Source organism: Doryrhamphus excisus, chromosome 11 (assembly GCF_030265055.1).
Source record: "Doryrhamphus excisus isolate RoL2022-K1 chromosome 11, RoL_Dexc_1.0, whole genome shotgun sequence".
NCBI lineage: Eukaryota > Metazoa > Chordata > Actinopteri > Syngnathiformes > Syngnathidae > Doryrhamphus > Doryrhamphus excisus.
In genome coordinates, this window is record NC_080476.1 from 8,533,280 (window position 1) to 8,548,001 (window position 14,722).

Here is a 14,722-nt window from a genome sequence, read left to right on the forward strand (position 1 = left end):
CCTCACTTATTTAAATTTGATATTTCCAACTGAAGAAGCGACAGTATGTAGCAATGCAATGTTACGTAAAAGCTAATGAGACAGAAATAAATGTTACACCGTGGAACATAATATCTTCAGATAGAAGTCTCTGTAGAGGACGTCGACTGCTTTGATCATTTGGGAGACGAGTGACAGCACAAAGATATTAGAACAGAGTGGTGCATGTGGAATTTTGTATTTTTAAAGTTTTACATTGAGCTGCCATTTCCTCCGAGAAATGAGCTTTGGATTGCTTCACAATTGGGATTAGAAGAACATTTTCACTTGCTTTTATTTACCGTCTCCCCTGCCATATTATCACAATGTTGGGTATGAAGAGTTATTTTAGCGGACCATTGGGATTAAAGATAAGACGGCTATGAATTGCCTCCACCACTGATGCAAAGTCCCACTTGGCTTTAAATATGCACTAAGAAAGATAGTCGCTGGCCTTCTGTTTTAGTCCTGACAAATGCTCTGTACCATATCAACGGCGGGCCAATGACTAGGCTGTTGGCAAGGTGAGCTTTTCAGAGGAAATACAAGGACATACCACAAGAGCCAACGTCCTTGTGGAGACATCACATGGTTGTCATACCTCCTATCGGCTGACACGAGCAGCTTCCTGAATTGAGCAAATTGAAGGAGTTTCATCGAAAAAGGAACTGGAGTGTGGTCGTTTGCTTTGCCAGTGCTGAAAAGGTCCTCAGGGTCATGTTTTATAATCATGTTGTATGAAGCAGAACAGAAAAATGTTGATTCCGTGCGAAGCCTTTGGCAGTCTACTCGGACTTAGGAGATATTATTATGGGCTGAATTTGACCATGAGCTAAATGAATACACACCAATTTGCTTCTTGACTCACGTAAACAGACCGATATTTGCATATTCCTCACTAGAGCACGGACCTCCACCAACGCTGTTTTAGTGGGAAATGATATTTTGCACATCTTAATGTTCAGCTACTGCTGGATCTTGTTGTTGACTGTCTCATTCAGCCCCCAATACAAGTGGACTGTAATAAACATTGTGAGAGACAAAAGAATCGAGACATACTGTATCTGTTTGCTTACTTTATATATGAATTTCCATGTCTATTCATCATCTCTTCTGCTCTTGAAGTAGTGCATTGATGTAGAAAAAAGCCAAAGAAAAAGCAAATAAAACTGTGTAAAACAGTTGATACTTACCGACATTCACCGACATGAGCTGCAGAGTATATGCAACATTACCGGTGATGTCATTCATGATACAGGTTTAGCCTTGGGGTGTTGAAATGAAGACAAAGAAAAAGCAAAACACACCCTCAAAGTTAATATTTTTCATTCATTCATTCATTTTCTACCGCTTTGTCCTCATGAGGGTCGCGGGGGGGGGGGGGTGCTGGAGCCTATCCCAGTTGTCTTCAGGCGAGAGGCAGGGTACACCCTGGACTGGTCGCCAGCCAATCACAGGGCACATATAGACACGGAGTAACTATTTTAATGTGAAAAATATTAACTTTTTTTTCCACATTGAAATAGTAACAAATATCAACTTTTTTCACATTAAAATAGTTACTCCCTGTCTATATGTGCCCTGTGATGGGCTGGCGACCAGTCCAGGGTGTACCTCGCCTCTCGTCCGAAGACAGCTGGGATAGGCTCCAGCATACCCGTGACCCTAGTGAGGATAAGTATTATAGAAAATGGATAGATAGTTACTCCCAAGTATTGAACTAAACTTGCCAGCCGGTCTGATGGCATTCCAGGGCAGAATTTGACCGACTTTTGAGGTTTGCATGGTTGTTTAATAAAATGGATCCCATAGATTCATAATACAGCATTCACGATTTTTCACACTCTCAGTCACCATAAGTCGATAATAAGTATATAACTATGTGATAATACAGGTCAAATGTATAGCATACTGTTAGAATAAGCACACAATGTTTACATGTTTGTATTTTAATACTTCACTGTTAATGATTATCAAGCGTTGAAATTTCACACTCTGTTTGGTGGTCCTCCAATGCACCATACTTGCTGTGAGATGTAAATTGAAACATACTATATTACAATCCGGTCTCAAAACATGCAGTAAAATGTTAATATAGGATGGTAAGTAGTTACTGGAATGATGTAGGCTTGGATGCATAGTAAAGGAGCCTCATACTATTGCTAGTGGCTTCAGAGTGAAGTGGAGACGGCCCCACAAGCACGGTTGTTACACTAGACCGCAACCCAATAACCCAAAAAGAAATCTTGTAATGTACTTTCAAATGCACGCACCAAAAGGGTGTTAAATAGATGTCAGTGCCTTTAAATCTTTTTTTTATGACATTTATTGAGCCAATGTTAATACCACATCATTGGACAGGGCAAATGGCCTCTCATGCAGACTTCCTTATATGGAATAAGCTTGGAGTCGACTGTTCCAGCTTTAAATATCCTTAGTTTCATGTTGGAGGTCTCTGAACACTTCCATATGTAACACCAACCGTGTCAGCATGAATAATTATTTCACATCCAAAAGGATTCCAGCAGGATTTTACATATGATTATAGGGTGAGTGCAAAGCTCTGAGACAGCTTTTACATCACACAGCAGCAGCCACCTTGGAGGCAGGATGAGGCACATTTCTGTCTACATAGTCAGCTTGTCATTCAATTTTGGGGCGTTTGAGGGAGGGGGAGTGATCTAATATGGCACAAATCAAGGAATAAGCTGTGGAAGAAGTGCACAAGCTTGGCACTATGCAGTGTTTAAGATATTTACACCTTGTCTGTAAAAGCTGTAAATATTGTGCTCTTTATGTGCCACAGAGGACTAGCGCATTCTTATTTCAAGTCAACGCTACACCCACCCTCTTTGCTTGTACTTTCAACTGCCTTGTTGAAGGTGCCACGCTGCAGCTGGAGTTGGGATAAAAACCCTGCAGTTTCTGCATATCTTACTTCACTCTGCATAAGAGACAAAAGACTTATGCGCGCTGAAACTTCCATATTATAATGCCTATCAAACATATGCACGGCAGCTGACATTCTTTTTATAGTCACGCCTGTCAAAGATCCCCTCTCATTGAATTTGTCATATGCAACAAACAATCAATGGACACTTTATTAGGTACACTTGACCTGTTTTTCCTACCAGTGTGTCAATGTCTTCATCATTACTGTACAGGCAATGTGTTAAGTAACATTTTTGTTTGTTTAGAGTTATTTGATGACTCTTCATTCCCTATTATGCTAAAATTAGCATCATAACACCTCTGATGTTTCCTAACTTTCAGACACTTTTTCAGACACCGTCTGCCTGTGTTTGAGTGACAGGAAGCAAACCTCTGGCTTGCATGTGGAGCAGTCATTAGGCACCATCTTCCAGTGAACATCTAGAAGTCTCTCAACCCTTAATAGTGTCGAAATAGCAAACTCCTTTGTAGTCTGGTCGAATACAGTAATAAGTGTATATACTATAGTGCATATATTGTTGCATTTCTTGTTCTATGGTTATCATCACATTTTTCCTATTTGCCATCGCTGGTGCCTCTATGTGGTGCCATCACCAAAAAAAGCCAAAGAAAAAGCAAAACGCACATATGTGACAATATATACTGACTCCACATGCAGTTTCCAGCTTCCACCTGTATATGTGGGGACTGGGGGCTCCAAATTGTCTGTAGGTATGAATGTGAGTGTGAATGGTTGTTTGTCTATATGTGCCCTGTGATTGGCTGGCGACCAGTCCAGGGTGTACCCTGCCTCTCTTCATGATATGAATATTTTTATATCTCTGACAATCAAAAGTGAGCATTACCATCTTTAGATGCACAAGTCGCAATGAGAACAGCCATCTAATTAGGATGCAGTTTCCCCGCCTCGTCTGCAGTTTCTTGTACTGCCATCAATAGTTTGACCTTGTGTGGCAGTCAGAGGATGCACAGGACACAAGCCACAAAGACTTGTTACCAGTGCCCCCCAAAGGCTATCGAGGGAAGCAGCTTTGACCTTTGCGGAAGGTTGTCAGCATCAGACAGGAGCAGACATAGAGAGGGTGGGTGTGGGAGAAGTTGGTCAAGCAAAGGAACAGCAGGATTGTGTCAGGAGTGATCCACATCAGGCAACTTGAGCTGGCGGCTTAGAGGAAATGATGCTGAACCCTAAAGAAAGAGCTTAACATCCTGGCCATGTCACAAAAGATCTACTTTCACTGGGCAAACAAGGTTTTGGTCTTGGCACCCTTGATGTACCCAAAGGTAGCTTTTCCCTTGTACAAATTATCTCATCTGCTATTTTGGAGCTAAAAAGGATATATCTAATAAGGATATATCCAATATCCAACAGGGCTGTCGTCACATTTCAGGTTTACACAAAAAACACTGGACCAACTTAGATTAGAGTGCTTGGAATGATGCATTGTAGCTTAAAGTCAGGAGCAATTGTGGGTTTTGCTGTAGGGCTCCCCTAGTAGATGTGAGGTGTAATTAACTTGAAGAAACTGCTGTGAATAATATGTGCTAAATCAGTTAACAAAGACATGGGTAGAAGCTAAAGAAGCTTAGACGTGCAGCGGAACCTCAGGTTTTGTAATTGACCTGTTTTAGAGTATCCGTCAAACATAGTAAAAATGAAAGTATTTTTCCCTTAGGAAAGATTGTTAATCCAATTAATCTAAATGTTAACATAAAACACTTTTCAAACAATTCAGTTAACCTATATCGAAGACTTGATTGTTGACAAAAACAGTGATGTGGCTCCATGGCAGGTTATTTTGGACCCATGATTCATAAAAAGGCAAAGACTTGTGGCATAACTGTATTAGTCAGCAAAGAACTAGATTAGATTAGATTAGATTCAACTTTAGTTATTGCTCATGTCACTGGTACAGGGCAACAAAATGCAGTTAGCATCCAACCAAAAGTGCAATTTTATAAGTACCTTAGTAGTAAGTAAATGTAGGAAAAAAAATGGACAGATCTATGTAAAAAAAACTATAACAGGCTATGACTATACAGTGAGGATATGTACAGGGATATAAATGACTATAATATGGCTATTGTAGATTATACAGATTATAAACAGTATGGATGTGACAATATATGTATAATAACAGTAATATGTACAGTATTGCAATGAAGTGACTAGAGTATGGCTATTGCAGATTATATAAATTATGAACAGTATGATCTATGAATGCAACAAGATATTACAGTAATATGTACAATAGTGCAATGAAGTGAACTACAGAGTCAACCGGGGATGATGTCACGGCGGGGTGACCGATCTGGGCGACAATGACTTCCGGTTATGGTTTCTAGTTGAGAGCATGCTAATAGGCACATTTTGTAATAATGATTGTTTTGGCGGCCATTTCATCCACCTTGCTGTCGGAGAGAAATTGGCAGCCACGTTTCTGTCAGTCTACCCCAAGGCAGCTGTGGCTACAGATATAGTTGACCATACTCCTCACTACCAGTGTGTGACTGAGGAGTGAACCGAGGCAGTGTAAAGAACCGAAGCAACAATTTGGCGAAAACTGGGGTGTTTGAAAACCAAGGTTCCGGTGTGGGGATGGGATAGGCCCCAGCGCACCTGTTAAGGATAAGCATCAGACAATGAATTAATCATACAATATGTGTTTTGGCGACGCTGGTGTTCATTACTCACTCTTTTGTCACCTGCAGGATGAAGGCAAAATTGGCGTCATCTTCAATGTAGGCACAGATGACATCACCATTGACGAGCCAGCTGTCATAGTCAATGACGGCAAGTACCACGTTGTACGCTTCACACGCAGCGGGGGCAACGCCACCCTCCAGGTGGATAACCATCCGGTCATTGAACGCTACCCTCCAGGTAAGACTACTGCCTGCGAATGTCTGCCGTTTGGAAGCCTGTTTACTTCGCATCAGTCTCTGAATGACTGGATGTTGTAATTCACCGTTGTCACTTGTGTGTCACGCTCTAAAGCTATCTATTAAGTTGCCACCCACATACCCATTATGGACTTTCCATGTTGCATAAACAATCTAATAATGTGATACTGATACACTTGCCTAAAGCTGTCTGGCTAGGTACAGTATATCTCGCAGTGAAAGGACTTTCATCAGTAGCTCTCATTCCTGCAAAATGCAAACATCCTTATGTGCAGTACATTGTAAAAAAAAAAAAAAACAGATAATATTGACAATTATGCCAAAATTTTGCCTCCGTTTGACTACATTTAGCATTTAGCATACAATATGCCGCCTATCTTGTGGTGTTATCAATATACTGCATGAGCCTAACTGTTTTCTTAATGCACTTTGATCACAAAATGTCCTTAGCTTGCTAACAAAATTGCATCGTCATCAGTGGTTGACTGTTAAAAATGTCCACACATAACACTTTTTTTATAATATGCTTAAAACAATTCTAAATTCAGTTTCAATGGGACTCTTGCACAGGCCGGGTCTGTGTGCTTGGGTCTTAAAAAAGACGAATGAAAGCACCAAATGGACATTTAAGGTTACTTTTACCTTCACTGAAGATGTGACTGTTCCCAAAGGCATGACAGCAAGTAGCGGCGAGTTCAACTCTCCTCCAATTCCTGTCTTGTCATGAGTTATTTCTTGAATTAAATAGTGTTTCTTACCTTCTTTATCAAATGTTAGCTTTCTTGGGCTCCACTTTAGCCTTATTGAGGTGAAGTCAACAAATAACTCACAGCAAAACAAGAAGGTGGCCTGGAAGAGGGAGGGTTTGATCTTTAGTGAAGGTAAAAATAAGCTTAAATGTTAATTTATCACTTTTTCATTCATTATTAATATGTATTTAAATGCATTTTGAATTATTTTCTGCTTGTAAAACAATAATTTTGTGTTGACATTTGGTGTTGACACAACCTTCTGGAAAAAAAATAATGACGCTAATCAAGGTTCCACAGTATCCTAAAAATTAACAGCAACACCGTCGACTATTGTTTGTGCACAAAAGAAAAACTTCTTACATAAATTGATATTCTCACAAAGACTTAAGGGCATTGAGAGGAAATAATGTGATGAGTGGCACCGCACATTGTTATTGACTCGCACTGCCACTCCATTCAAACACAAGCAAAAAAACCCGAACTTGTCGAAACCTCATTTTCAACCCAAAAGGGATGAAGGCTCGCCCGCTTGTGTACTCATGTACCTAATTTTCATGCAGATTGGAAAAGAAAAAGTCAAGCTACCATTGTGTAATCACGATGGGCTGCTCTTCAACCTCCTCTAACCCCAACCGACCCCCTACTGAGCAAGTGCAGCGCCATGCACGGCTGCAGGAAGTTCCCACTCCTGCGTCCAGCTGCAAACAAAATTCTTTTACGACCTCTTTATCACATCATTGGAAGGAGTCTAGAATATAAAGGCAATATTCATCGCTTGCTGTAAAGCTTGAACATGGTCTAAGCGATTTAAGGTGTCATGTATGCTGCCTCCTCTTCCATGTTCCAGCATAATCCTAATCCTATTTATATATGCATTACTAGCCCACCACTAAAAACACTGTCTGACATTGGGATGTTTACTTTGACTTTATTAGATACATGCATGTATTCATTCATGTATGGGTGCCATGCATACCTGTGTTAACCAACACAAATATTTAATATATGGACACACATATGGACTTTTCATTGGGCAGAGACAGGGTGTCCCAAAAAATGCATACATACTTTAAATAATTGTAAACGAGCTTGAGTCCAAACACCGCTGTGGAATCGTGTATGCATTTTTTGGGACACCCTGTATATGTATCAATTGTTGGACTTTATTAGCTCAAATATTAACACTTCATTCTTTATTCGCACGTCATGATTCTAACATATAATGTGAGTAATGTGAATTTAGTAGGATTTTGTACAAAAAACATATGCTGTGATTGGTAGAAAACTCTTCATATATTATTATGTATTAGTTTTTTTTTCATAAAGAATGTGCATGTTTCTGCATGATTTCCTACTAAATATGAAGTGTCAGCAATAATGTTTCTGTTTCTGCATTTGGTATATTTAAATGTCTGACTGTCCTGATTGCTTTGTTTTTCATGCTGCTAACTGAATTAACCTTTTTCTTTTTTGTATGAAGTACAAAGTATAAACCAGCTATAATAATACTAACTAGTGTAGCTATAAATAGCCTAAACTTGCCATCTCTCATTATAAAAACATAAATAACCCTAAGTAAGGATTTAATATTCAACTGACAGATGATAACTTGTTAAAGCTGTTAGCCATTATTATAACTCTGTTTCTAACTCTGTGATCTTTCAGCTTGCAGACTTTTAACCTTTAACCTGTCTCTCCAAATTCTCTGAAGGACACTTTGATAATGAACGACTGGCTATTGCTAGGCAAAGAATCCCGTACCGACTCGGTCGGGTAGTTGACGAGTGGCTACTCGATAAAGGTAAAAACCAAAATAATTGATTGGTTAATTAATCCTTGAACTAACTAGTGAATAACCTTTCCCCACCACCAGAGGTGCAGCACCACAAGACAAGTATAACAAGGATGGCTTTATACAAATGTACACCACCCACCATTTTAATTGGACTTTGTAGTGCCTGTCACTGACCCAGTCACCCAGTACTAAAAAAAAAAACACACAAAAGTTGTCACCAATTTCTAGAGGTTTTTCTTCCTTGTCACCCTTGCCCCTTGTGGACCAGCTGCACTCTTAACAAGATTTTAAACAAATGAACTAAAAACACATAACCCATGCCTAACCCCCCCCCCCCATGGCCCCTCTTAACCACTGCTTTAACTTACGAGGGAGTATTAGGGCCACATTGAAGAAAAGAATAATAATAATAAACAAGTAATAGAACTTGTGAGAAAAAAGGCTAAATTTTTTCTTGAAAAAAGTGGTAAGATTACAAGAATATGTACTTTTTTAATGAATTGTATGTATTGTAAGAAAAGGTCATAATTTCACAAGAGGAAAGTCATAATATTATGAGAAAATGTGTTTATTTCTTAGAAAACAGACATTCTGAGAGAATAGGAAATAATCACAATTGTACAGAGTACAGAATAAGAATTACATTAACAAGCTTTAGGAAAACATTTTTTGTATTTATTTTTGTCTTAATGGTATAAAGTTGATATATTATGGGGAAAAATATATACAGTACAGTTGTAGGAGTGGTTAGCATGCAGGCCAGACATGGGTTTGATTCCTCGGGCATCTCTGTGTGGAGTTGACCCAGTGTTGGAGGCATGTTCTCCCCGAGTGTGTGTGGGTTTTCTCCAGGTTTTCTTCCTCCCGCATACCCCTCCTCTCACCCAAACGCAACTGGGATAGGCTACCTTAGTGAGGATAAGCGGTATAGAAAATGGATGGATAATTGAAAGGCAATAAAATCGTAATATTACGTGAAAGATAAAAAAAATCAGTTTTACATTAATACCATTAGAATACTTATTAATAACTTTGCAAGAATAAAATATATTACATCAATTTTCCTCCCACATTCTAAAAACATGCTAGGTTAATTGGTGACTCCAAATTGTCCATAGGTATGAATGTGAGTGTGAATGGTTGTTTGTCTATATGTGCCCTGTGACTGGCTGGCGACCAGTCGAGGGTGTACCCCCCCTCTCGCCCGAAGACAGCTGGGATAGGCTCCAGCATGCCCATGACCCTCATGAAAATGAATGAATTATGTAATTTTATGTGAATAATATGTAGCAAAAGAGTAATATTATATATGAACATTTTGTGTGTTTGAACAACATGCAGTGAAATCACCTGAATTTTAAACATACTTAATACTGTTACCTGATTAATATATAGCATGACTTTTTACTGTGTTTGGAAAAGGCACACACTATGAAAATAACAACATTGTTCTCATGATATTACAACTTCTTCTTGTTATTTTAATAATTTTTTCCCGTTTCAATGTGGCCATAATACTCCTCCGTATTAACTAGATGTGTAACTGTGTGTAATAAATTGTTTTCTAATCTTTTTAAAAAATGCTGTGCTAACTCTTTGACTCGTGACAGTAAAATGTGAAATAAACTCCCGATGAAATGCAAACTTCTGGATGTGATCGCCCTAAGTGATGAGCGTTCCCCTCCCCGTGTTCCCAGAGGCCTCGTGTTGTTGGCTTCCTGTGTGACCATGTCACAATCCCCCAGCTCCACTAGAGCCTGTGACAAAAGAGCCCTGACAGGCTGCTGAAATGGATCACTGTTTGCAGCCCCTTTGCTAATAAGTATTCTCCTGAAACGGGCCCATTACTGCGGTCCTCTCTCTGATGTAGCTTATCAGTGTAGCTGCTGTCAGCGGTGCTGTTACAAGACATTGTCCCTCTCTGGAGGTAAAACAATCGGACTGGAGGGGAACTCACAGCGCTGCGTGTTTTTAATAGCTGCTGAAGTCACTAGTCAGTGGAGTTTAGCCTCCATTATTTGGCTTTTTCACTGTGCTAAAGTCTATAAAATGACTTCGGCTTTCATTGTAAAGGTTACATAAATACCCTGCTCTTTACATACAGTGAGAACTATAAATGTACGTTATCAAAACACATAAATAGGGATTTAAACATAACCCGTTTATTGTGACCTGCATGATTCAAGTTAGAAACCCTAAATATTAGAAATAGTTATATAGTTAGAAATACTAAATATCACTAACCTTCGGGGTGCAACTCTCACATGACTTTTTCATATCTGCTTTACCTATTTCTGTCCCTTTCTATCAATCTCTCTCTGCCTGGCTTGTAGGGAGACAGCTGACCATCTTTAACAGCCAAGCCGCCATTAAAATTGGCGGCCAGGACAAGGGTCGGCCCTTCCAGGGTCAGATCTCCGGCCTGTACTACAACGGGCTGCAGGTGCTCAAACTGGCGGCTGAGAACGACCCCAGCGTGGAAGTGGAGGGCAACCTTCGTCTGGTGGGCGATGCGCTCTCCGTGTTGACCACCGACACCACGTCCGCCACACCGTTGGCGGTCTCCGACATGTCCACCACCATCATGGAGACCACCACAACAATGGCGACCACCACCACCCGTAGGCAGCGGTCACCCAGCTTGAGGGAGAGCATCTCTAAGGTCAGACTTTCAGTAGTTCGAACCTGCCAAACGACATTTGAGAAAACACGACAAGAAACAGTCAAACTAAATAGGCACATGCTAATGCTCCGCAGTGTCCACTTCTTTCCGCCCACGAGTTGCTAGGTAGCATTCATGGTGTGTCATCATGATGTGCCCAGTAAAACAATACAAAAAAATGGCACATGAATCATGCCCACTACTGTATGTTGTTTCTTTGGCGACAGGGGAGCAAAATCAGCAGAGAACAGACAAGGAGATGTGATAACATGCAAACTCCACACAGAGCTGCCCGAGGGTGGAATTGAACCCTGGTCTCCTAGCTGTGGGGTCTGTGCGCTAACCACTAGATGGCCGTGCCGCCCTCTGAGACACATTTTTTTCATTAATTCATTCATTTTCTACCGCTTATCCTCACGAGAGGCGGGGTACACCCTGGACTGGTCGCCAGCCAATCACAGGGCACAAATAGACAAACAACCATTCACACTCACATTCATACCTATGGACAATTTGGAGTCGCCAATTAACCTAGCATGTTTTTGGAATGTGGGAGGAAACCGGAGTACCCGGAGAAAACCCACACATGCACGGGGAGAACATGCAAACTCCACACAGAGATGGCCGAGGGTGGAATTGAACTTGAGTCTCCTAACTGTGTGGCCTGCATGTTAACCACTCGTTCGCCGTGCAGCCACACATTTTTTTTACTACTACATATTACTACTTTGTTTCGGTGTTATTTATGTATAGTTTTATAAATATTACTCTGTTTTCAATGTCTCTTTTTATGCTGTGCACTTAGACATTCCTTTGTGCTGCTGCAGAAATTCATGGAAACACAATGGAGCCGTTATACTGTGAGGTTTTAGAATCAATGGCACATTATGCAGCGAAATATTCAGAGGGAAAGTCAAATTTAAAAAAAAGAAATCCCTCATTGTGGGGCTCAAGTATTATGACTAATTCAAATTTCAGGGTCTGAGACTCACAGGAGGATTAACCGTGATGTCTATTGTGTTTGGGTTCCACTGCATATGAAAGCTTGCAGTGTTTAACTGGTGCTGAAGGCCAAAGGTGCCCTTAGAGCTTGAAATTGGCCTCAAAGTTACAACTAATAACTCCAGCGCTAATAACATTACAGTTGTCCAGCATCTATTACGTGTCTGCGCTACACTATGGTGACCAAACATCCTGTTTTCGCAACACATGTCCCGTTTTCACATCCTGTCCTGGCTCTCGTAAAAATCATCAGTATGACCCAAAGTTCGTGATGGGAGTAAAGTTGTGCATATTACCTGGGTTCGATTTCCCCCTCGGGCATCTTTGTGTGGAGTTTGCATGTTCTCCCCGTGCATGCGTGGGTTTTCTCCGGGAACTCGGGTTTCCTCCCACATTCCAAAAACATGCTAGGTTAATTGGTGACTCCAAATTGTCCATAGGTATGAATGTGAGTGTGAATGGTTGTTTGTCTATATGTGCCCTGTGACTTGCTGGCGACCAATCCAGGGTGAGGCGGGGTACACCCTGGTCTTGTCTGAAAACAGCTGGGATAGGCTCCAGCATGCCAGCGACCCTCATGAGTATAGAAAATGAATGAATGAACCAGGGAAAATTTAAGACATAAATAAAAATGCAGCTCATGTGTTTTGCAATCAGTGTGTTCCAGTAGTAGGGGGGAGCAGAGGTGGCGGACAGGAAGTGGAACATGAACGTTCAGAGTTGAGTGTTAGCTTGTTGTGTGTTATAGCCACAACAATAGTCTGTCTTGTTGTTGTTGTTATTATTATTGTGCCTGTGGTGAGATAATTTAAACAATTAAATATAATATAATAAATATTAAATATAATATAATTATAAACAATGCAATATAAAGCTGTTGTTCCTGCGATCATTTTTATGCTTGGAAAGGAAATTTGCTAAAACATGCATGTTCACAACAGCATGATTTATTTATGAATATAAGTTTGAAAAATTGTGATAGATCAACCCTATCCATACAGAGAAAGCATATTTTAAATGTATTGAAATTATAAGGCATATTTGAGTTAACTTCATTACCGGGCCAAGTGTCATCAAAATATGGTCACCCTACGCTACAGTAAAGACATACCCATCTCTAATATTCAATGGAATGGAATATAGTATATTTACCTGAACAGTAAATATGTTTGTAGTCATTATTGGATTAACGTTTTTCAGCATATTTTGACAACAAGATTTGAAGTAATGCTTCAAAGCTGCTGCTACTGGATTTCAGCAGGTTTCATTTGCATTTTTCTTGTCTGGTGCCCCTTTTACCTTTTAAATTGCCTTTCATATATTTTCAATTTATCCAAGTGAACCGGCTATTCGCTGCTCAGCTCAGGTTTATACTCGGTCTCTGTGCAACCCTAAGCCTCTTTCTGCACAAAACGAAAAACATCGATTTAGCGTGAGGTAATTTGTTATTGCGGTATTCAAGGAAGAGATGTACAGATGCAGGCTTCATAATGATAAACTCTGTTTAGCTGGGCACTCATTTTCTTTCGTGGAGCTCTTCCTTTGTTTATGAACACAAAATGTCCACCAAGGGGGCAAAGAATGAAAAGCAGCTGAATATGCGAACATTATCTATTTGTTCTCTCACCAGCATCGCTCCCAGCTAAAAACACTGAAGTGGCACATTCTAAGACACTGCAGTGTTTCTTCTTCATAAGCCACACACCCGCAGAGTGCAGCTAGCAGTGGCACTGAGAGTTTGTTAAATCAGCTTTTTTATGTGCTTTTTTTTTTTTCACAGCCTCAAAACTCCGATGATATTCTGGTGGCATCAGCCGAGTGTCCAAGTGATGATGAAGACCTGGAAGAATGTGAACCAGGAACAGGTGGGTCTTCTATGGTAATAATAGAGGTGTTAAAGTGAGGGACTTACACATGGGCACACATTCTTTAAAGGCTTTGAAATGATGTGTTCTTGCATGTTGTTGTCGGGTGCGTCGTCTGCAGAACCAAATAACCAAAAACATTGGCATCAGCATCTGGAGCCATTAAGAGTTAATGATAAGAGAGTAGAGCAACATATTTTTTGCAATATTTTGTTGTTGACAGCATAAAAGCACCTCAAAGACTGAAATACCACAACTGAGATGGTGGTACCCGTGCAAAGCGAAGCACCGCATGCTCTTTGTGTATAATAAAAAATCTATTTACATACAGCAGATCAGTTGCATGGGGTACACTAGCTTTATTTGCATTTTGGATTTTTTTTTTAATGAGATGGGTTCCTCCTTAGTGTCAATGATGTGGGTCCTCCCCTTTATGTGTATAAAACCTGTCCTGTCCTGTGTTTGTTACTTGCTTCCAGGGGCTGTCTTGTGTGTTTGTGTCCTTACTGCACACCCACACATGTACTCTGCATAAGGCCCACAGACTTATATGGCCAAGTGGTGGCTTTCATTTGTTGCAGTAAATGTTGAATAGCCTCATAATGTCAAATGATCATTATAAAGAAACTATCACTTAATGGTAATTTATTCTTGGTTGATATTCTACTTAATGAACAGATTGTGCCTCAAACATAATGAGCACAACTGTTCAAGCAGAATTTGAATGCTGTTCTAATTTAGGATCCCCCTACCTTTTCTGTTTCCCTTTTAG

At 40.2% G+C, this 14,722-nt stretch overlaps 1 protein-coding gene across 5 annotated transcripts in view; it reads left to right on the forward strand.

The window, feature by feature from the left end:
* nrxn2a (neurexin 2a) overlaps positions 1-14,722 on the forward strand; it is a 166,647-nt gene that overhangs the window by 146,213 nt on the left and 5,712 nt on the right. For 4 of the 5 annotated variants that reach the window (XM_058087433.1, XM_058087434.1, XM_058087436.1 and 1 more), the window contains 4 exons: positions 5,683-5,854; positions 8,338-8,427; positions 10,755-11,083; positions 13,866-13,950. In XM_058087433.1, the coding sequence (XP_057943416.1) occupies positions 5,683-5,854; positions 8,338-8,427; positions 10,755-11,083; positions 13,866-13,950 (676 nt within the window). The remainder of the gene's footprint in view (positions 1-5,682; positions 5,855-8,337; positions 8,428-10,754; positions 11,084-13,865; positions 13,951-14,722) is intronic. The other variant, XM_058087437.1, reaches the window with a different exon arrangement.